The sequence below is a fragment of the Amblyomma maculatum genome, chromosome 8 (genome assembly GCF_055883805.1).
Source record: "Amblyomma maculatum isolate TAMU_Amacu chromosome 8, ASM5588380v1, whole genome shotgun sequence".
NCBI classification, from domain to species: domain Eukaryota; kingdom Metazoa; phylum Arthropoda; class Arachnida; order Ixodida; family Ixodidae; genus Amblyomma; species Amblyomma maculatum.
In genome coordinates, this window is record NC_139351.1 from 88,392,891 (window position 1) to 88,414,274 (window position 21,384).

The following is a 21,384-nucleotide window of genomic DNA, read 5'->3' on the forward strand; positions in this document are numbered from 1 at the left end:
TGGCGCCGTCTCTATTGACCTTACTACAAATGGCACGTACCAACACAGGGTGACCGGCCAAGAGCCGGGAGGCCAAACTTCGAGCGCTTTATCCTGACAGAGCAAAAGCAAGCGCTTACCTCTTCTTCAGCTGTCGTACCGAGTATAAGTACGAGGTTTCCAGGGTCGTTGTGGACTTTAATCAAGCTCAGAAGCAGGCGCTCTATTCCAAGGCCCCTACACACGAGGCGCAACATCACACACATCACCTCAACACCACAGACGTGCAGAAGCAACCACTGTGACAAGACAGTGACAAGACAGTGCTGCTACGAAAATCAACTAGATCAAAGAACATGGCACATCAATAAAAGGGCATGAAACAGCCCGATAGCTTACTTTGCTAGTATTACGAGACCGTCTTCGTTATGAAGGTCCAGGAACATCTGAGTTTCGAACTCCAGAAGAGACATTGTAAAGTTGATTCAGGCCACCAACGCCTCTCTTCAACGCTCAAGACAGACACATCAATGCAGCAAGTTCTAGAAAACAGCAGTCACATTATCAGCTGCATGGTTGAATAAAGAACTGTTAAAATTGCAAACGTCTCCGTTCGGCAGGCATGTCTTTACACGATCAACAGACGCTCAGGAGAGCGCCATTTTGGTCACGAAGCCAAGCCAGGCGCCGCGCGAGCCGCTGTCACACCAAGTCAGTGCCAGGGCAGGCCTGGCGCGAAGTTTGCATTTGTTGGGACTACAGAGCACTGTAATGTTCAGACAGCGCCGAATAGACCTATCGATCTGCAAGAACTCGGCGTACACCGGGGTCATGGTACGTAGTTCTGCTCGCTAGCACATTCTTCCCTCTCAGCACTACCTTCGTTGACAGCGTCGCTCACGAGCGTTTTGGAGATGCAGAGGAAAGACCACAGCCTATTACGTGTGCCGACTTGCGACGTGCTTGCGACTCATGCATTGCAGTTCGTCAATATGGTTATGCCTCTATTGTGGGACACAACTTAAAAACTTGAAAATTTGGTCGGATTTGCAATTAAGTAACAATAAAACATTTAACAGCGAAATAATTTTTGGAAGCGAAAGCTTCACTATGGCATGCAGGTAGCTCGAGACTTCATCGTAGCGCCGGTTTTATAATGCCCCTTTCCTTTCTTATAAACCAATTTACGATGGAAGTGAAACCTTCACTACGCAGGTCTTGTGACACTAAATTTGCCCTTCAATTATCTGACCTAATTAAGTGTGGGCGTCCAAGATTTGATGATGTTCACCCCTATACTGCGCCTTCATTTCCCCTAGATGTAACTTCAGCAGAGAGGCAGCTGTTGTGGCTGTAGGAAGAGGGAAAAGAAAATGCACGGGCCTGCCACTGGCTCTATAGCTGAGCCACCTGATTGATTGATTTATAGGAATGGAAAAGCGCGGTAACTGTCTCGCTTGTTTTCTGTGGACACCTCAACCGCGCCGTAAGGGAAGGGAAGAAGGTGGGAGTGAAAGTGGAAAGAGGAATCGTAGTGGAGGGCTACGAAGCAATTTCGACCACCTGGAGATAGGAAGATAGTGAGAGACCGGAAAGCGTGGCGTGACATGGTCAATAGGGTCACGAAGAGTCGGACATGACTGAACGACTGAACTGAACTGAACTGGGGATCTTTAACGTGCGCTGACATCGCACAGCACACGGACGTCTCTTAGTTTCGCCTCTGTCGAAACGCAGCCGCCGAGGTCGGGTTCGAACCCGGGTACTCCGGAACAGTGGTCGGGCGTCTTACTACTGCACCACCCCAGCGGGGCGCTGAGCCACCTAAACTGATTTAAACTGATTTATTTATAGGAAGGGAAAGGCGCGGTAACTGTCTCACTTGTTTTATGTGGACACCGCAACTGCGCCGTAAGGGAAGGGAGGAAGGTGGGAGTGAAAGTGGAAAGAGAGAAAGAGGAGCCGTAGTGGAGGGCTACGGAGTAATTTCGACCACCTGGGGATCTTTAACGTGCGCTGACATCGCACAGCACACGGGCGCTGACGGACAGAAGAGAGAAAGAAGGGACGAAAGAAAAAGAAGAGGGAGAGAAAGACGCGCGCCGCAACAGCTGTCGTCCACCACCTAAGTGGTGGCAGGTACAATGACGGCCTACAACAGATAAATATTCAGTGGCTGGCTAGCCCCTGCCGCAAGCGACGTTGACCTACCGTCCCAGCCCCGTAGCGCCAGGATACAGTGCCTAGAATATACTGGCAATATAGCCAGGAACAGCCACCCTTCACCCCTGGTTTCTAACTGCGATTCAGCGGACCACATTCTTTACTCTTGTCCGGTGCACTTTCCCCCCGTCTCCTGGCAAATAAACAGCCCTCAGCTGTGGGAGGCTGCTTTGGCCAGCTCGGAGCCGCATATTCAACAGCGGCTTACGACCTGGTCAGCGGAAGTTGTCGCCAGGCGTGACCTGGAGGCCACGACCAGCAGCCGGAAGGCCACCCACGGAACGGCGGCAACATAATTTTACCTTTTTTTATTTTTATTTTTTATTTTTTGCCTTCACTGAATAAAGTTTGTACCACCACCGCGCTCTGTACCTCTACACGGCGCGTTACGGTCCGCTGAAGCGCAGTTAGAAACGCACAATTCTAGGGGCACTTTGAACCACTAAAGTGCGATGAGGCGAAAGCGTCTGTTGCAAAGTAGTCCGAAGCCTTCCGCTAAGGCACCTCTTCCTCTCTTTTTCACTGCCACCTTTCTCCTTTTCTTTACAGCTCGGTTAAGGTGTCCGGCTGCGTTTCGATGGAGGCGAAACGAAGAGGCGTCCATGTGCTGTGCGATGTCAGCGCACGTTAAAGATCCCCAGGTGGTCGAAATTACTCCGCAGCCCTCCACTACGGCACCTCTTTCTTTCTTTCCACTTTCACTCCCACCTTCCTCCTTTCCATTACAGCGCGGCTGAGGTGTCCACAGAAAATAAGTGAGACAGTTACCGCGCCTTTCCCTTCCTATAAATCAATCAAACAATCGATTGCGAAATATACTGCACCTTTTCTTTGCTGTCAACCAATTTTAAACGCCGCTGATGCAAGCTGTACTGTGTCTATTAAGGCGAAAGCCTTTAATGCCTCATACGGTCGTCCTCAAACGTGTTCGCGTTCCGGGTGCATCAATTATATAGGCATACGCCAATCACCATTGAGTCGATACTTAACCAATAGCAATCGGATATCGAAACATGATTTAAGGCATTTTCAAGAAAATTTCATGATCATTTATGACTAAGAATAAAATAGTTAAGCGGATGCCCATTGGAACCCATGTATTTGAAGGTCATCGTAACTATCACTAAGCATCACCTACTATAGTTAAGAGGCATTTAACCCTAACCAGGCATTAGCTAGTACTCAGAAAGCGCCAGTCATGGTTAACTGTTAGTAATGGTTAGACGTTTCGAGACATCCATAGCCGTCACATGGTGACGTCATCGGCCTTGATGTCATGACTGGTGATGACCACCAGGAGCTGACCCCGCCAGGCGTTCCGTCCCGGCGTCTGTGCGGCGCCTTTCATTTGGCTCTTCCTCGACCACCACACCATAGAAAAATTACGAGGGACTTAGCGACTAAGTGCAAGGCAAAAGCCTGAGAAGTCTTCTCTTTAGCGTTCCTGTCATCTGCAACCACACACTTGAACGCGAGCCAAGGAACGCCACGCGACAGTAGCGATGGCGTACCATCTAAACGCACACTTGTCGGAGAAAGTGTGACAGATACTGCGCCTTTCCTCCAGAAGTCTCATTTTGTCTAGCGTTCCTGCCATCTGCAATCCTACACTTGAACGCGCGCCAAGGAACGCCACGCGGCAACCGCCGCAAAAGCGGGACCCACTAATTGTCCACGACAGTATATGAGCCATAAAAGCTTACGTCTTAACATATATAGGAGTGGACGCAGTACAACATGCATCAGCGGCGTTTAAATTTGGTTGACAGCAAAGAAAATGCGTAGTATCTGCCACAATCCTAGTCAATCACAAACGGTCTCGCAGTCAATGCCTAAGCAGCGCGGCGGGGAAGGCTTCCTTGAAGCACTTTAGTGAGCCAAAGTGCCCCTGAATTTTTTTTTTCAACTGTCTCCCTCAAAAGTGTGACACCTGCCGGCAGCCTCTGCCGACAGCTCCTGCTGACAATGAGGAGGCATTAAAGGTTTTCGCCTTATAATATGTTGGTCATATGAAAGGAAATGCTCGGTATCTGTCACATTTGCTCTGTGGACACTGATTTATTAATAGGAAGGGAAAGGCTCGGTAACTGTCTCACTTGTTTTCTGTGGACACCGCAACCGCGCCGTAAGGGAAGGGAGGAAGGTGGGAGTGAAAGTGGAAAGAGGAACCGTAGTGGATGGCTACGGAGTAATTTCGACCACCTGGGGATCTTTAACGTGCGCTGACATCGCACAGCACACGGACGCCTCTTCGTTTCGTCTCCATCGAAACGCAGCCGCGGAGGTCGGGTTCGAACCCGGGTACTCCGGCACAGTAGTCGGGCGTCTTACCACTGCACCACCCCGGCGGGGCTCTGTGGACACCCACCTGACCCGCGCTAAAAGAAAAGACAGGAAGGTGGAAGAGAAAGTGTGAAGAGAGTAAGAGAAGCCGTAGTGGAAGGCTACTGAGTAATTTCGACCACCTAGGGATCTTTAACGTGCGCCGATATCGCATAGCACGTACGGACGCCTCTCCGTTTCGCCTCCATCGAAACGCAGCCGCCGGCAGAGCGTAATTTGATTGATTTATAGGAAGGGAAAGGCGCGGTAACTGTCTCACTTGTTTTCTGTGGACACCGCAAACGCGCCGTAAGGTAAGGGAGGAAGGTGAAAGTGGAAAGAGAGAAAGAGGAGCCGTAGTGGAGGGCTACGGAGTAATTTCGACCACCTGGGGATCCTTAACGTGCGCTGACATCGCACAGCACACCTGATTGATTGATTTATAGGAATGGAAAGGCGCGGTAACTGTCTCACTTGTTTTCTGTGGACACCTCAACCGCACTGTAAAGGAAGGGAGGAAGGTGGGAGTGAAAGTGGAAAGAGAGAAAGAGGAGCCGTAGTGGAGGGCTACGGAGTAATTTTGACCACCTGGGGATCTTTAACGTGCACTGACATCGCACACGGACACGGACGCCTCTTCGCTTCGCCTTCATCGAAACGCAGCCGCCGAGGTCGGGTTCGAACCCGGGTACTCCCGCACAGTAGTCGGGCGTCTTACCACTGCACCACCCCGGCGGGGCGCACAGCACACGGACGCCTCCTGCAGAGCGTGAAAAGCAGCAGAGAGCGAGAGCGAATGAGCGTAAGAAGGCGAAGAGAGCAGCGAAGACCCTCGAACAGAGAGAGGAACGGTTTGCCAAACGATGATGTCAGACTGCCGAGCGTAATAGACGGCGCATAACCGCCGAATAAGGCTTATGGAAGAGTTCAGTCAACGGGAACTACACATCGTGTGACTGATCCCTCCATTCGAGTTTCCGAAAGTGCATAGGCGACCAGGACATTTGAAGCAGATTTTGCGAACAACGTTTAGGCACATGTGCAGTGCCTGCGAGAGAATGGCACCAAATTGACTCAACACCGGTGAGTAATCCAATGTACGAGACTGAGTTTTGCGATTTTGCGAAATCGAAATACTGTTTGCACAAAATTGAAACAGCTGCATGCTTATCATAGATCATCGGGCAGTCTTCGTCTCTGTCAAGGAAAATGAATAAAATGTGTATGCCCAATGTCTGTCATAGATAAACACATAAGCTCAGCCAGGGCAACGCACCTCTCGTTACGTATATCCTGGCATAGCCGGGCTAAGCCATTGCCGTTTTTTTTTGGGGGGGGGGGGGGGGGAGGAATTATGTGTGGTGCTTACTGCAGATTTGAAGGGGAGGAAAATTATCGCGAACGGGGTGCTGTTAAGATGCATCAGAATCGAGCCATCAATAGGCTGAACACGAGACCTTTATTACACACCAGAACACTGATCGCATGCTCGCTCGCCACAAGACGCTCGTGGTTGCATTCGTTTCACAAGAGCACAACCCTGACACAGCCCAAGGCCGCAAACATCAAAGCAACAAGCAGAATCTCGCGGTTCACGCGCGGAGACTTGGGACCAGTGGCCGTGAGCATTCGCTGGTTGCCAAGCGTGGTGTCATTCTCGTGCGCAGGCAGGTCTACCTTGACTATTCCCTCAAGGCCATGCGGCGTGTTGTTGAGGCGCTCCTTGATTGACGCCCCGCGGGGAAATGCTTTCACCTTTAGGATCCGTACAGGCATGTGTTTCTTCGGGTCCAACGACGAAGGAACGACGCTCATGTTCGCCGCGAACACGGCGCCGGCACTGGCAGCCGCTGTCGTACTGCTAGCGTTGGTCATTTCGCCGCCCGTCGCGGCACCAAGGGCACCTGACAGGTTGAGCCCGTGGGCTGGCGCAGCAGGCAGACCGATGCAGCGTCCGTCGCTTTCAAGCGTTCCGGAAGGGCATTGGCAGGTTAACGACGCGGCGCTGCACTTGGCCCCGATGTCCTTGCAGTCGTCGTCCGCGGTGCAGGGACCGCTGACCGTCTTGCGCGGCGCGCAGACTACGTTCCCTAGAGGCGAGGTCTCCATCTTGAACGACTCGATGCAATCGCACTCGCCCTTGCTGCCACAGTGCGAGTTGTTGGCGGCGTACGTGCACTGCTCGTCGTAGCTGCACGGCCATCCGAGGTGCGCCGCGGCACGGCACGTGACATGCGAAGAGTTGAGATGCACGGGATGGCCGCCGTCGCAGCGACAAGCCAAGGCGCTGCCGCACACGGCGTTGCGCGCCGAGCACTCGGAGTCGTTCCGGCAGAAGTTTCCATACGGCGAGTCCAGCTCGACGCGTTCCTTGAGGAGGTTTCCGTCGACACTGGCGACGCACTCAAAGACGTATTTTCCCGCGGGCGCCGGCAGCGTCTCAAGTCGATCAACTTGGATGCGCAGTGACTTGAGAAAGAAGTCCTTGCGGCCCGAGATGACTGAACGCTGAACGATGTCCTCGAGCGGCTCGTCGTTCAGTGTCCACACGATGCTCGCCGAGTCGTGGTAGCCCGCGCTGCAGAACAGCTCGACGGCACCCGAGTTCTCGACGACTGGAGGCACAGGGTAGACTGAAAGGCGGCCCAGCTCAACCTTCACCGTGGCCGGGCCGCTCGTAGTTGTGATAGTAGTCTCGATTGTCGAAGTAACAGTCGTCTTCTCCGTTGTCGTTGTTGACGTCGTTGATGATGTCGTTGATGATGTCGTTGATGATGTCGTTGATGAGGTGCCTGTGGTGACTGCTGTCGTCGTTTCTGTGGTGGTACTTTCTTCGGACACGACCAGGGGTGCCACAGAAGCGTTGTCATCTACCGCTTTTGCAGTTGCTGCTGCCGCGTCGGCGTTTTCCGTCGTGGCCAACACTTGTTCGGCTGGCTTGCTGTCCTCGGACGAAACCGGCTTGATGAGCGTCTGCACCGCCAGAGAGTCGTTGGTGCCGCTAAGAGACGCGGGGTCGGGCAACTCGTACTCTTCGTACGCCGTGCCGTTGATAAAGGTGATGTTGACGCCAGCGAGCGCCGCTGCAGCAGCAAGCTGTGCAGGGCTAAGCGTACCGTTCACTTCCAGCGCCGCTGCTGCTGACGGCTCGGCCGGCGGAGCTTGAGACACCAACACTACCTCTTCGGAAGCATGGGACAGAGGCAATTGCTGGAGACACAGGCACGCCAGAAGTGACAACCGCAGCATGGTCGGAGTACTGAACCCTCGGGAGTGCAAGGCGGTCGGCGTAGGAGGAGCCGGACTCATGTTTCTATACCATGCGCGGCGGAGATTCAAGCCTCGGTCTGGCGGGAACGTCCGCTCTGCGTCGCACCTGCTGCGTGGCGTTTCTGGTCTTCTTCTTCGTTGTCGTCTTTGTGGCTAACGCCTCTTTGTAGCAGACGTCACAGGCTCTCACGTGAGTGGTCAGAGCGTTTGTAGCAAGCGCAGTTCTCCCTATTGAAATGGCTCGCAGCGTTCCATGTGAAGGTTAGCGTAAGCGTTCGGTTATTTGAGCCATTCTATTTTTTTTTTTTTTTTTTGCTGTTTGTTGTCGTCAAAAGTTCTGTGTTATCATTCACCGGCGTCTGAAGCTGTCGGAAGTGAATTGAAATGCGGGCACCCACAAGGTTATGTGCGTGTGGCCGTGAGATATGAACTTTAATGGCTCATGCCGTCGTGGACAAAATGTGTCCCGCTTTTGCGGCGGCTCTGATTGGCCGAGTCGGGATGACGTTACAGAGGTATCGACCAATCACAGAGCACCACCACAGTATGCGCGAATGCGTGCCTTATATCGCCATATGGCAATCAATGATAAATTACTAATTAATGACTAATTAATAATTAGTTACTACAATTGAATAATTGAGTAATGAGTAATTATCTGAATAAAGATAAACTAGTTAATTACATACTTAGTGGCTAATTACTGATTAGTGTCAACTGCGTAGCAGAATGCGGCACCCAGGCTGTCGCCTTTCACTACTTCAGTCGCTAAAGCCCCTCATATTTTTTTTGCTGTCTTGCATGTATGCGTCCTGTGCGATGTCAGTGCACGTTAAAGATCCCCAGGGGGTCGAAATCACTCCGCAGCCCTCCATTGCGGCTCCCCTTTCCACTGTCCCACCTTCCTCCCTTCCCTTACAGCGCAGTTCAGGTGTCCACAGAGTAAGTATGACAGAAACGGCGCTTTCCTTTCCTGTGAACCAATTATTGTTATGTGGTTTATTATTATTTCCTTATGGGGCCATATGGCAGGCAATGAGCAATTACTAATTAATGAGGAACTGATAATTAGTTACTAATCAATGACTAGTTAATTCATGAACTAATGACTAATTGTTCAGTTAATTACTTTTACTTATTGGCTACTTACTGACCTAATTACCTACTTAATGGATTATTTATTACTACTTCATTAATTACTGATTAGGGCCGGTTGCGTAGCAGAATGCAGCACTCAAGTTTTCGCCTTTCACTACTTTAGCCGCTAAATTCCCTCCGTAATTTTATTTTTCCGGAGATTCTGTGATGAACGCAGACAAGCGTCTGTCAGTGTTCATGGCATTTTTGTGTTGCGCGAGGTCCCGAGGAAAACGAGGTAGAGAGACAAACATTTATTCGGGGCAGGCGTGAAATACTCAGCCCTAGGTGGGCAGCCTCCTCAGTCCAGGAAGCCGCGGACTCGAGCCATCTCCCGAGTCCGGCTGACCAGACTACGCTGATCCTCCAGGCTGGGGCTTGACAGCTGAGTCTCCCACTGCTCTTCGGTTATGGCCATGGTGGTTATAGTGCAATTTGGTCCCTTGCATCCCCACACCATATGTTGTAGGGTGTTTGGTACGTTGCAAAATACGCATTCATATCTGTAGGTGGTGGGCGAGATTCTGTGTAGTAAGGAGCCGTGGTTTGGATTTTTCGGAAGGCGACTGCTTCTTCTCTGGTTAGTTTCTGGTGGGGTGGGGAAAATTTTCTTCTGTCAAGTCTGTAACATGCAAGAGAATGTCAGTCTATTTCTTGGGTACATCCTGTGTTCTCCGAAATGGTGATTTTTGTGTGAGGGACAATTTGCTAGCCTATATACATATTTATTGCTATCAATTATTGAATCGGGGTTTGTGCAAGTTAACCATTCTAGACCGGCGCGTTGCGTGCCGGAGTGTTTCTCCGTCGCTCTTCTACAGTCAATCAGGTCGGCATTATGGTGATCACGTATCTTACTGGCTAATTGAAGCACAATTCCAGAGAACTCTGCTCGTGTAACTCTGCTGTTATTGGCCGTTTTTTTTTTTTTCGGTAACCCGTAGGTGTAGGGGTGTTTTGTTTCGCTTTACTACTTTGTTTTGTAGGGCACACTGTCCGAGCTTCTGCTTTCTGCTTGAATGCGACATATAGTGTCGATATTGCAAGAACAAAAAGGGATTTGTCCTTGGCACATTGCAAATGCACCACAGTATGACAGCAAAGGTTGCATCAAAATTTTTTTTTTTTTTTTTTATGTGTGCACTGCGCCTCAAATATGAGGATAGGCGTATATATTTGTGTTTTGCCGCATTGTCCTATTTTAACAAATTGAACTGTAACATTTTGACAAAAATAAAAGTTTCTCTTTCATTGCTTTTATGTGTGTTGACAAAAAGTTTGCAAACACCTCTCACTTCTATATATTTTTACAAGCTTCTTGACTCATAAAACAACGTGAAAATGTAGTGTATTAGGAAGAATAAACAGGAAATGTAGTGACCGCACGCAAGTTGTTTAAGTTACATTGGCTGTCTGTATACATCGTTTAAATTAAAATAAAATATTTACTTTCGTACGCTCAGTAGCAAAAGCAAAGCAGAATGAAATCTGCTGTGTGAGAGGTTCATAGTACGCTTTGGTTGACAGACGACCTCGTCGTATTCAAAATCACTCACCGTCAGGATCCTGTTCTGATTCGCTGGAAGGAGAGATGCGGTAGTGACGACACCCTTTCGCTTTAAGCGCAGGGCGGAGCCCGTTTTTGGTGTCATTTTGAAGTCACTTCCTTTCAATCAGCTCAGAATTGAACGGAACGACAGAGGTGGCCACGCCGTTCACTTGCCGTTCACTTTGAAGCGAATAGGCATTTTGTCTAGGAAATGCGTTGTAACTCAACCGTGGTGACTCCTGTTACTCATACGATAGATTTTAACCCTAAAGAACGCCATAAAAAGCCGTAAGCGCAAATCGGAAGCAAGCGATTCTGTTTGCGAGCGGACGCGGGTGTTCGTCGGCTCGTCTGCCACCTGCGACTGTGTCGTCTGCTCTGCTGTATGACCTGTTTCACTTGCAAACGAAAACGCTAGCCATTTCCACCGCGGCGACGCAAAAAACCTGTTTTGAGCTGTCACGCAGCTATCGCAGCCGCGCACCATACCGAAGAGGCAGACAGCGCGTGAAGCAGCACCTCCTAGTCCCCCTACGCATAAGCAACTTTCGTTTCATGCAAGCTGAGAAGCTCCCTATAAAAAACTTTTGTTTGCTGCGAATCTGTGTTTGTTGCGCAATTGATTGTTTGAATGTACAACTTTTATTCTCATCAGAGAAAGGACTCCTTCCTTCTCGGTCCCGGATCGCAGGTTTGTGAAAGCGAGTAGTAGTGAGCCCGCGGATTAGAGGAGCTGGCAGGCATCCCTTGGCTTCTTGCGGCCTCTTCCACCGTATGGATGGTGCTTCGCCGGATCGCGGAGTCCGCGCCTCGCAGCGGGCTCTCCTGGACTTTTCTGCTTGCTATATTTTGGCTCATCCCTGGGGATTGCAGGCACTCCCAAATTATGTGGTCCCACAGTATTTCGCCCCACAGTATTTGTATTGATCATTTCCCGTAACTAGACCGCGCTCATAAAAATATTAGTCTGTAGCCGCCTACACGCAACAGCTTCTCTATATTATTTAGGCTAACATCTGGCGGAGATTGCATTTATGCGTCCCAATTCATAATGGTCGATGGATTCCCCGCAATTTTGCAGACGCTCGTCGTATGCCCCTGTGCAATCTAGCTAAGAATATTGGCCCAGTGGGCGAGGCTCTCGGCTGCTACCCGGAAATTAGAGAGCTCGAACTAGCTCGAGGGCCGCCGCGTGCGTGGGAGTCCAAATTAATTGAATTTTCCTATTCAGCGTTCTTTGGGTGAGAATTTTGGCTGCTTTCGGCGATATCCTCCCTGTTCCTAAACTTTGGATTGCAGTTTTGCTGTCGCCGATTATGAATTCAGCTTCCGTTCCTACGCAAACGAGCGCTATCGCAACTTCCTGAGTCTGCAGTCCCTATGTTGCGGCCTCTGATATGGTTGAGGCTACCGCCGCACCTCTTCTGCCACTCGCCGCATCGGCATATGCTACTTCCTTTGCTTCTATGTTTTCGAACATTCGTTCTAGAGCTCCGGCTCGTTTGGCCATTCTTTCTACGTTACACTCTGGATCGTGGGAATTGTGTAAAGCGTTCCTGCTTTCCCTACGAATTTTGACTTTCGTTTGGATCCCTGTGTCTGGGTAACTGTCTTACTATTATTTTGAAAGGGTAACCCTGCTTGTCTCGGTTGTAGTTTAGATTCGTTCCAAATGCGAGGTAGTCCGCAGGGCATGTCGCCCTACTCTCCTCCCCACATGTGGCTGTTATGGAGAAACTGTCAAATTTCAGGGCAGCAGTTCGTTACAAGAAAAAAAGCTGCGAAGTGCTGCACAGCCGCACACACTTAATTTTGGCAGCTCTTCAGTCGCCGTGCCGTGCCGCAGCTGCATCCGCGTAGACACAGTGTCACAGACCCTTGATTTGCGAGTGCGATGGTAGGAACACCACACCATGACCTGGTGCTTCTAAGCAACTTGTCACTCGAATTGTCACTTTAGTGACTCCGACTGTGCTGTGCTCCATTCGAATCATGCGCGCTTTCTGCCAGGTCACATGACAGTAGGAAGCTCCGCCCTATCTGGAAGTTCGAAGTTCTGCGCGAATACAAAGTCACGTGCTGTGAAAGGCCAAAGCGCGCCATGGCTGCACGCCGAAGCATCCATTCGATCTGCTTGCGATCAGTAGTCCGGAGCTTTCTGTAGCGAATTTCGGTGTTAACGCCCACCATCTCGACCCCCACGGTACGGGCCACATCCACGGACAGTGAGTCTGTTATATCTCTTCGTTTATTTCCAAATGATGGAATTTGCATCGGTTTGCAGCCGAAGCTACTAGAGGCAAAAGGGGAGCATGTAGGCGAAAATCGTAACTGGTCTATATGGTTTAAAAAACAATTTCCAGTTGATACCAGTTAGATCCCAGTTGGATTCAACTGGGAATTGTTCCTTAAACCATTTATACCCTTACAATTTCCACCTGTCATTTTCCTCAGTTGAGCGATCGAGACCCCAAAAAAGCGTCAAAAGGATATCCTTTTTTTCTTTTTCTTTTTCTTTTTTTTTTTTTAGATCTCGCAGAATCAGATGATTTACATCAGGGCTTCGTTTAATGTTTGTTTTACTTCGCAAGAGTAGCAATACTAGAGTCCTTAGAAGTATTTGCCCTAGCAATACTGCGCCTGCGTTTAACAGGTAGAACAATTGCTGTTAGTTGAAAACCTGATTGAGAAGGAAAATGTTTTACAGCGCTACAGCGAAAGTGAAGTTCCCAGAGTGTATCCTAACTGTTTCAACGTGGAGGGGGTCGTATTTAGCAAAATACCAATGGTTAAACTGATTTATGTTGTGTATTTGAAACACTGCAAGCGCAAGTATTGTTATAGGTTCAAGTTAGGAGCTCTGGGATGCGTTGGGGGTATAGCTCAGTGGTAGAGCATTCGACTGCAGATCGAGAGGTCCCCGGTTCAATCCCGGGTGCCCCCTCGTTGGTCTTGTTTATTTTAATTTTCACTTTTTTAACTCAATACGTTGACAATTCATTTTGCACATACGCGAGTTTCTTTGCAGTCGTCTGTGCCGTGGATTGGACGTCCACTCTTGCATGGCGATATGCCTCAGCCGCAGGATGTGTGCATCATCGAACGATGTCTTCCAGCGTGTCGCTCATCGAAGTTGATCACCCTTCTTTCTTACTGCACACATCGGTTTCCTGCGCCTTCCCACTCAATATGATGATCCAAGCTGTCGTTTTGGAGGTTGAGTTGAACCTTAAACTCGTACACCTGCAAACGAGCAAGTGTTCACGCGCGTCACGCAGATAATCGTTTCACGCCCACTATACTTTTTTTTTTTTGTTATACTGTGACCTCTTGTTTGACCCTTATTGTCATCCTGGCCATCAAGCATTTTTATTTGATTGGAGTATTACTGATAAGCTTCCCAAAATCGCGAATTAAAACTACACTACACCAAAATATGCAGCTTTGACTGACTGTGGCGCCACCTAACGCTGAATAACAAAACTGTTCAAATAGTGTCTTAAATGACTTCCAGCTGTGTATACCGACTTCTGGTAATTAGCGCCCAGTTTATGTGTTTATATGAAGACGTGGAATAATTTATGTACTCCTGGAGTAAGCGACTACCGAAAATAATCTCAGGCTGTATTTCGAACTGGATCACGCGGGAAGTTTGAAATTACTGGCGTACGTGTTGCACCGGTTTCCCTGCCTGGCTTCATTGGTTAAAGCAAGTCAGACGTCACATTGGATGCTGTTACTTCTACCATCTCTGTTAACACATTGCATCGTAGTCTGGAACGCTTAATTTCCGCCATTAAACGCCGCATGCATCCAAATTATTGCTTTTACGCGAGCATATACCTTGTCTTTGAGCGCGGTGATGGAGCTCGACAGCCTCTTCTCATCCCGGTAGAGGTAGGTGGGCGCGGTCTCCTGTTCCACGATAACGATGCTGCCGATGACCAGCGGTATCGGCGCGGTGTTTTTGTGCAGCCGGATGATGGTCAGGTGGCACTGAGGATCAGAAAGGGTGGGGGAAGAACCTGTTCACTAAATGTAGTTTGTACAGCTAGCGACGGCATCGCCCCGAACATTATAAAGTATTTACTCAACCCAAAATTATCACCACAGCGCCGTCACTAATGTTTGCCCCTAAGTACATGAACTTCTAAGACATTCAGCAACGACGGCTATCAATTGCTTCGCTGCTATTTGACCTGTTTTGTCTTTTGTTCGCCATTTCAGTTATTTTGATTTCTCTCTCTCTCTCCCCCCCCCCTTTTTTTTTTTTTTTAAACACAGCACAGTTTATTAACACAAACCCGCCAGGCTGTTATTTCGCTATTTTCTTATTTCGATGAGGATGTTATATATACGTCGTTTTTGGACGGGGAGGTTGGAGGAGGAGGGAAGGGAGGATCCAATTCCCACCCTGCATTTATGCGACTTTTTCTTGGCTGAAAAAAAAAAAGGGGGGGGGGGGCAGCATAATTCTCGATTGTGTGTTGGCAGCTTGGGGGAAGGGGGGGGGGGGGGGGAGGCGGGTGTGTTCTTGAAGAAGTTCACTGAGTAACTTGCACAAACCGGGTGTATAGTTTTGTTTTACAGCTTCTTTTTTTTTTCGTCACAGCTGTTGCAAGACCTCTTCGATGAAAGCATCTATTCGGTCTCCACTTTGCGTCTACAAAGAAAAGGGCTTCCCGAGACTCTCAAGAATAAAAAGAAAGTGAAAGAAGGTGAACACACCTGTTGAGAAAAAAGGCACGTGGCAGCTCTGCAGTGGCAAGACAAAAAAAAAAAAAAGCTTGTAAACGTGTTCACGACTGCTGAGAGTCCCTCAAATACCGTGATGGTCTCAAGAAAAAAAAAGAGCGAGAGATAGATTGAAGGTTGACTTCAGCGGCTATCGCTATTAGCGACAACGCAAAATACATGCGAGGAGTAGACAGCTTTGACTAGCAGCAGCGGCAGACAAAGCATTTCTACAGGCTGCGTCGCTCTTCTTCACAAAGAACTGGCTGATACTGTTTTATACTACTTTTACAAGCAACTTCGAAGCGATTAAACTATCGTGTACTGCAGCTGTCGCCCTCATACCCGCAGGCTGTCCTAAGCGTGTCAGATATATTTGTAGCGAGAGCTGCATTGGCCACGTCTCGCCATTTCGCCAAGGCAAGTGCCTGTCTGAAGAGCCCGTGCCCGTCCGAAGAAGAAAAAGAGGAAGAAAAAGGAGAAAAAGAAGAAGTAGAATAACTCGGTAGTTGGTAGAGGTGAACGACAACAGCGAGTTGCTAGGACAGAAGTTTCGTTCGAACGTTATGACGGCGGTTTGCCCCGGAGTTCCATGTAGCGACGATGTCATACCACTAAAAGTCTTCTACGCCAGAATGAGAATGGTCAACGATGGGAGTCAAGGGGTGCTCATACGTGAAGTGATTCCCCTATGGCATAAATAAAGCTGAAACCATTGAATAAACTACTATGTGCAAAAGCCATGTCTTTACTTTCAAGCCAAACTTAAGCGCAGTCTTGCAGATTGCTCTCGCGTAACTCCAGGTTTAACCACAAGCAAAACCACAGCTAATTTTTTACAAAGTGATAGCAACACGAGAGAGAGCGCAGAAGCGGGAAACTAGAGAGAGAAAGAGCCTCAATGGCGTTTGTCGCCAGCAACACTTATCTTATTTTTCTCTTCACTTACAGCGACAATGCGGAACCGTAGGTAGTCGTATGCTCCATCTTCGATGTTTCCTGCAAGAGAGGGTGAAAAGTGCGTTGAGCGTGCCATTAATTCTCTCAGTCAGCTGGCCTCAACCTTTGCTGAGTTGTTGAACATATTTTTCACAACATGTAAACTTTCAATAATGTTCTTGTCATTTGTGCTGTTATTTTACTCTCAAAGACGCGGTAGGAGAGTGAAAAGAGACAAGGAGGGAGACGAGCCTGTGCAATTTGCCAGATCGCATCTTTGATTTTCATTACCAGTACCGCTACTGCGGAACTAGACTGTGTGTATACAAATATGGAAGAAATCATGAGGATGCCTCTGGTAGGCGTTGTTTGACCTGTGAAGTGGATTGCAGGCTTGGAGGCGGCATGTCTGGGTGGTTGGTGTCTGTCCGTCGACTCTTTACGAGTACGCCTTTGGCAGGGGGCCATGGGCAGGTGACATGGTAAAACACTTATTGATCGGCTCTTTGTGTGACGTAACAAGACCATATGTTACGGCGGAATTTGCAAGAAATGCCAACTTGAGCATTTGAGATGGGAATCGAACAGTTCGGAATCCCTGGATCCCGATTGAGACAGGCTACTCGCATGCAGGCACGATCATACGGCCACACCTATGCAGCTCCTGCCAATATTAGCAGCGTATACGTCGCTGTCCTCACAAGCACGCGTATGGCAGGTGGTAGGTGGCAGGTGACATGGCCGAGCAATCATTGGTGCATGGCAGGCGGCGGAGTCCGTGGCGCGAAATTCGGATGACGTCACTATAACACTGCGCGATGCCACAACGCATGCATGTATATAATAGCCATGAATGATGAAACGTATCGTTCTACTTAGTCATGACTCATACATTTTGCAATGTATCATTACTTGGCGCTTTACTATAGCATAGACTATAGTCACGTACAGTGAGGCGTCTAACTAAACGCATAGTCATTACCATATTGTCATTGTAATTCGAATTGTCATCTAAGCGGTCTTAAGTGTCTCTGCAGAATTTTTTCAACTACACTGTTTTTGAGTCAGACCTCGCGTCATTGGTATTGGGTGCGAGGACGTACCGTGGCGCCCTCTTGACAGGGCCACGTGATACAGTAAGTGGAATAACCCGCGTTGAACTGCTGCCGTAGGATGCTTTTCTAAGCAGTTTAGCTGCGCTTTACTATTACGTTTATTTAGATATTTATTATACATCTCGGTCTGCTTCTGATAAGGTTAATTCGAGATATATCAGACCCGTTCGTTCGGAAAGAAAGCACTTCACCGAATCAGCAGGTTGTCGAAGTTGGCGAGTTCTAACTACTGCGACGATGACGCTCGCCGACTGCAGCATTGCTGTTATGAAAAAAAAAAAAGAAAAAAAGACGAGCTGCCACAAAACCAGTCAAAGATAAGCGGTCACTGATTACCGCTAATGAGACTTCTCTCCAAGAGAAGCGGTGCGGTCAGGGGACTGACAGATGCTGAGCGCCTTCGAATATAGCGCCGGCGGAAGCGGCCCCGTTCACCTGCTCTTTTAAAAATAGTAGAGCAGACAAGTTGGACAGTGGGGAAGACTTGGATTATTTTTCATAGCAAGTAGGAAGAAGTGCATTTCACGCATCGAATTCTTGCTCACTGACTGCCGTCATTGGCATTGTTGTTTCGGGCGGACTTCTGTTTTCTTCGCGCAAAGTAGCTTTGCTGACGCATACCTCAGCACAACCTAACATGTGAGGCACTATCGTGTATTCACGTACTTCATCATTTAAAATTAGTACAACACTGCACACGCTGCCTGAGATAACTGATCATGGATACCGCTGCCCGTGGCGGCAAAATTTTCTAGTTCACTTCTGTGAAACTTCCGTGTCAACGCCTTCATTCAGAAGGATGAGACCTGGAATTTGCACGATCCTTTCTTGCTCTGGAAGCGTACTGCTCCATGAAGAAACCAGCATCATTTCCTTCCTGCTAGTAATTGGTCTTTTTTGCTTCACAAGTGATAAGCACAAATTAAAACGCGCGCGCCGTTCCCTCTGCCGCTACTCACCGAACTGTTTAGCGCCAACTCATGCATGGACAAAATCTTGCTCACTGAAATGTCTCCTTCACACATGAGAATGATCACAAGGTTCTTTGCCCATTTAAATCTTGAATAAGGAAGATTCCGTGAGCTTATTTTTTGAATAGCAATGAGCGCTTACGACGGGTTCCGTCACGTACGTCCGGATACAGAGCAATAACGGAGAGTGACAACAGCTTAAATAAACTTCAGCAATCTCAGCAACGATGCAAGACCAATAAGTGCAATGCTGGCACTGGTTAGCAACCAAAACTGCAGGAATAAATGCGACTATTAGCTCTTAAAATGTACAAATTCAATCGAGCGTCCACTTCAGAGGAATCACGTGATCCCAATTGCTCCCCTATGCCGACGCTAGCGCCATGGATGGATGGAATATAGGAGCGTCCCCTTTGAAACGGGGTGGTAGCAGTAGCTATCATGCTCATTTTTCTCCTTATATCTTAATTATTCATTTAGAATGGTTAACAAAACCATCATTCTATTTATTAAATTTTGTTCCTACATTACTAACATTATGTCACTTCTCTGCTTTTAAGCCACCAATCTTCCAGTCGTCTTTTGCTAGTTTCCACCGCCGGTTTATTCACCCGGCCACTGTTATCTCTAAACCCCAGAGCTTCAGGAACAGTGATTGCGCCTGCACCAACTTCCGGATGGATACCATTACATTCGAGTATAATATGGTCAATTGTTTCACTGGAGTTTCCACATACAGCACATGCGTCATCTCCATTGTTAAATTTCTTTTTGTAGCTGCGTGTTCTAAGGCACCCTGATCTAGCTTCAAAAAGTAGGGCACTGCCTCTTGACTTATCAAAGAAATCTTCCTTCCTGATCTGCATTTTCCACTTTCGGTATAATTCCACACTGTTTCTTTTCCATCGAATTTATCCAATTTTTACCTTCCGTGTTTTTCACCTGTTGCTTAATGCTCTTTATTTCTCCGTCCTTGTGACTAGCATACTTACTAGTTAGTTTCCTAGTTCTTTTCCTCCATTGTGAGTCAACGCTTTTTAGGTACAGGTATTTAAATACCTTTGCTGCCCATCTGTTACTGTCCAATTTCCTCAGGCGTTCCTCATATAATATTCCTCATATGCGCTGCAGTGTTGGCGGTCGCGCCCATGGTGGTGGAAGTTGGCAGCTGGCACGACGACCGAGCACTGATTGAGTGGTCGTACGGTTGTCTGACGTAAGGCGACCACGTGACATGGCCGATTTGGCAGGGGCTGCCAACTCGGGGCTTTCCTTTCAGATGGAAGAGTTAGAACAGAATCAACATTCCAGGACCTTTGCATCCCCTATGCCACGCAGGCAGGTTCGTACTGCTTCGTTAAGGAATGCTTTGTATCCGTGTCGGATGGCCTTTCATTTACAATTGTATGCTAACGAGTATGTGTTAATTATTAGAGTAATAAAATCAAGGAATTAGTAATTAGGTGAGCAACAAAGTTCATGTACGCGAACGTAAATTCGCAAGGAGTCTTGGCAAACGGTGGGCATTAACGCTGTCCTCTCGTTGCTTTAAAGGCGGGGTTTAAGTGTCCCCCCCCCCCCCCCCCGCATGTCGAACTTTCGGTTCGTAATCGTACCCACGGCCTGCTCAGCACCATAACGTCGTGCTGGCCTTAGCGCCGAGCCAATTACCAATCTTCTAACTCGGTATGGCAGCAGGCTTGCGCTGCTGAGCAGGCCGTCTAGCATCTGCGTTGAATCGAAGAGTTAGGTCTTGCACTACGCGACTGTACTGGACCCTCGCATTATAAAAGCAAGGAAAAGCTGAAGGAACACTCAAAATTCCGTCTTCAAGGATATGACACGATGACGTTATAGGCTCCCGTCTGCATGTTCTCCCGGATTCTCGTTTACATACATGCAGTGTGCACTAATCTTCCAATTTGTTCCTCTGTTATCGCACATATACTAATTAGCATACATTTGTAAAGCACTACATTAAATATATTGTAAGGTGTTTATAGGAGTACCAAGACCGCAAGCAACGTCCGCAAACCAAAGCGACGGGGGTAGCGTTCTAATCAACAGGGCAGTGCCAACAAGGCTCCGGCTCCACTTCGTCTACCTCTTCGGGTTGGCGCACGAGCTGATGGCGATCGGAAAGAACTTCGAAGTTCTTTCAAGGTTGTGGGCTTGGGGAAGTCTGCGACGGCACGAAGTTTGGTAGGATCCGGTAGAACGCCATCCTTGGATATGACATGACCAAGTATTGTGAGCTTGGTAGCGGCAAAGTGACATTTCTTCAAGTTGAGCTGTAGGCCGGCTTCAGTAAGGCACGTAAGGACACGCTGAAGGCGCAGAAGGTGGGAAGGGAAATCTTTCGAGAAAACGACAATGTCATCTAGATAACAAAGACACGTTTCCCATTTGAGCCCACTGAGAATGCTATCCATCATTCTCTCGAAGGTGGCGGGGGCGTTGCACAGTCCGAACGGCATCACATTGAATTCATACAATCCATCGGGAGTGATGAAGGCTGTTTTCGGGCGGTCAGCGGAAGCCATCGGTACTTGCCAATAGCCAGAGCGCAAATCTAGCGACGAAAAGAACTCCGCTCCTTGCAAACAATCTAGCGCGTCGTCAATTCGTGGTAGTGGGTAAACATCTTTGCGGGTTATCTTATTCAGACGCCGGTAGTCCACACAGAAGCGGATCGTGCCATCTTTCTTCGTCACCAACACTACGGGGGAGGCCCAAGGGCTATGAGATGGTCGTATGATGCCCCGTTGAAGCATATCGGCGACATTGTCACGAATGACGCGGCGCTCAGTGGGCGACACGCGATATGGTCGCTGCCGCAGGGGAGCATGAGGACCAGTGTCGATTGCATGAGAAACGGTCAAGGCGCGGCCCAAGGAAGGCTGGGACACGTCAAAAGATGCACTGATGCGCTGAAGGAGGGCGACTATTTGGTCCCGTTGGGCGGATGTAAGGTCGGTCGCGATAGCTCGATGAAGGGCGTCGACAGGAAGCTCATCACTCGTAGCAGCACAAGACGTCAGGGCAGCGACTTGAGGAAAAACTTCAGGTTCGGAGAACATATAAGTGCGATCAGGGTCCAGCTCTTCAATGTAGCCGAGGCACTCCCCGCGAAGAACAGCCGTTG

The 21,384-nt window shown here is 48.7% G+C and overlaps 3 protein-coding genes, 1 long non-coding RNA gene and 1 other non-coding gene across 6 annotated transcripts in view; 2 read left to right on the plus strand and 3 right to left on the minus strand.

The window, feature by feature from the left end:
• Positions 1-645, minus strand: part of mei-9 (DNA repair endonuclease XPF mei-9) — a 38,501-nt gene extending 37,856 nt beyond the window's left edge. For both annotated transcript variants that reach the window (XM_084576726.1, XM_084576725.1), the window contains exons 1-2: positions 379-645; positions 120-216 (exon numbers count right to left, since the gene is read on the minus strand). In XM_084576726.1, coding sequence (XP_084432852.1) covers positions 120-216; positions 379-452 — 171 coding nt within the window. In that variant the 5' untranslated portion in view covers positions 453-645. The remainder of the gene's footprint in view (positions 1-119; positions 217-378) is intronic.
• Positions 646-6,048: 5,403 nt separating this feature from the next.
• LOC146181718 (uncharacterized) lies at positions 6,049-7,773 on the minus strand. The gene has a single exon (XM_084575838.1). It carries the CDS (start codon positions 7,771-7,773, stop codon positions 6,049-6,051), a length of 1,725 nt encoding a protein of 574 aa, XP_084431964.1.
• A 4,795-nt stretch (positions 7,774-12,568) lies between these two features.
• Positions 12,569-15,953, plus strand: LOC146181719 (uncharacterized). The gene is made up of 2 exons (XR_014700281.1): positions 12,569-12,705; positions 15,093-15,953. It is a non-coding gene; the product is annotated as an uncharacterized LOC146181719 (long non-coding RNA).
• Positions 12,720-21,384, minus strand: part of LOC146181720 (lysosomal alpha-glucosidase-like) — an 83,309-nt gene continuing 74,644 nt past the window's right edge. The window contains exons 22-24 of the mRNA XM_084576732.1: positions 16,164-16,213; positions 14,324-14,476; positions 12,720-13,723 (exon numbers count right to left, since the gene is read on the minus strand). Coding sequence (XP_084432858.1) covers positions 13,631-13,723; positions 14,324-14,476; positions 16,164-16,213 — 296 coding nt within the window. The 3' untranslated portion in view covers positions 12,720-13,630. The remainder of the gene's footprint in view (positions 13,724-14,323; positions 14,477-16,163; positions 16,214-21,384) is intronic.
• On the plus strand, positions 13,353-13,424 carry TRNAC-GCA (transfer RNA cysteine (anticodon GCA)). The gene has a single exon. It is a non-coding gene; the product is annotated as a tRNA-Cys (tRNA).

Coding starts and splice junctions, on each gene's coding strand:
- LOC146181718 (XM_084575838.1), bottom strand. CDS start 7,773: ATGCTGCGGTTGTCACTTCTGGCGTGCCTGTGTCTCCAGCAATTGCCT.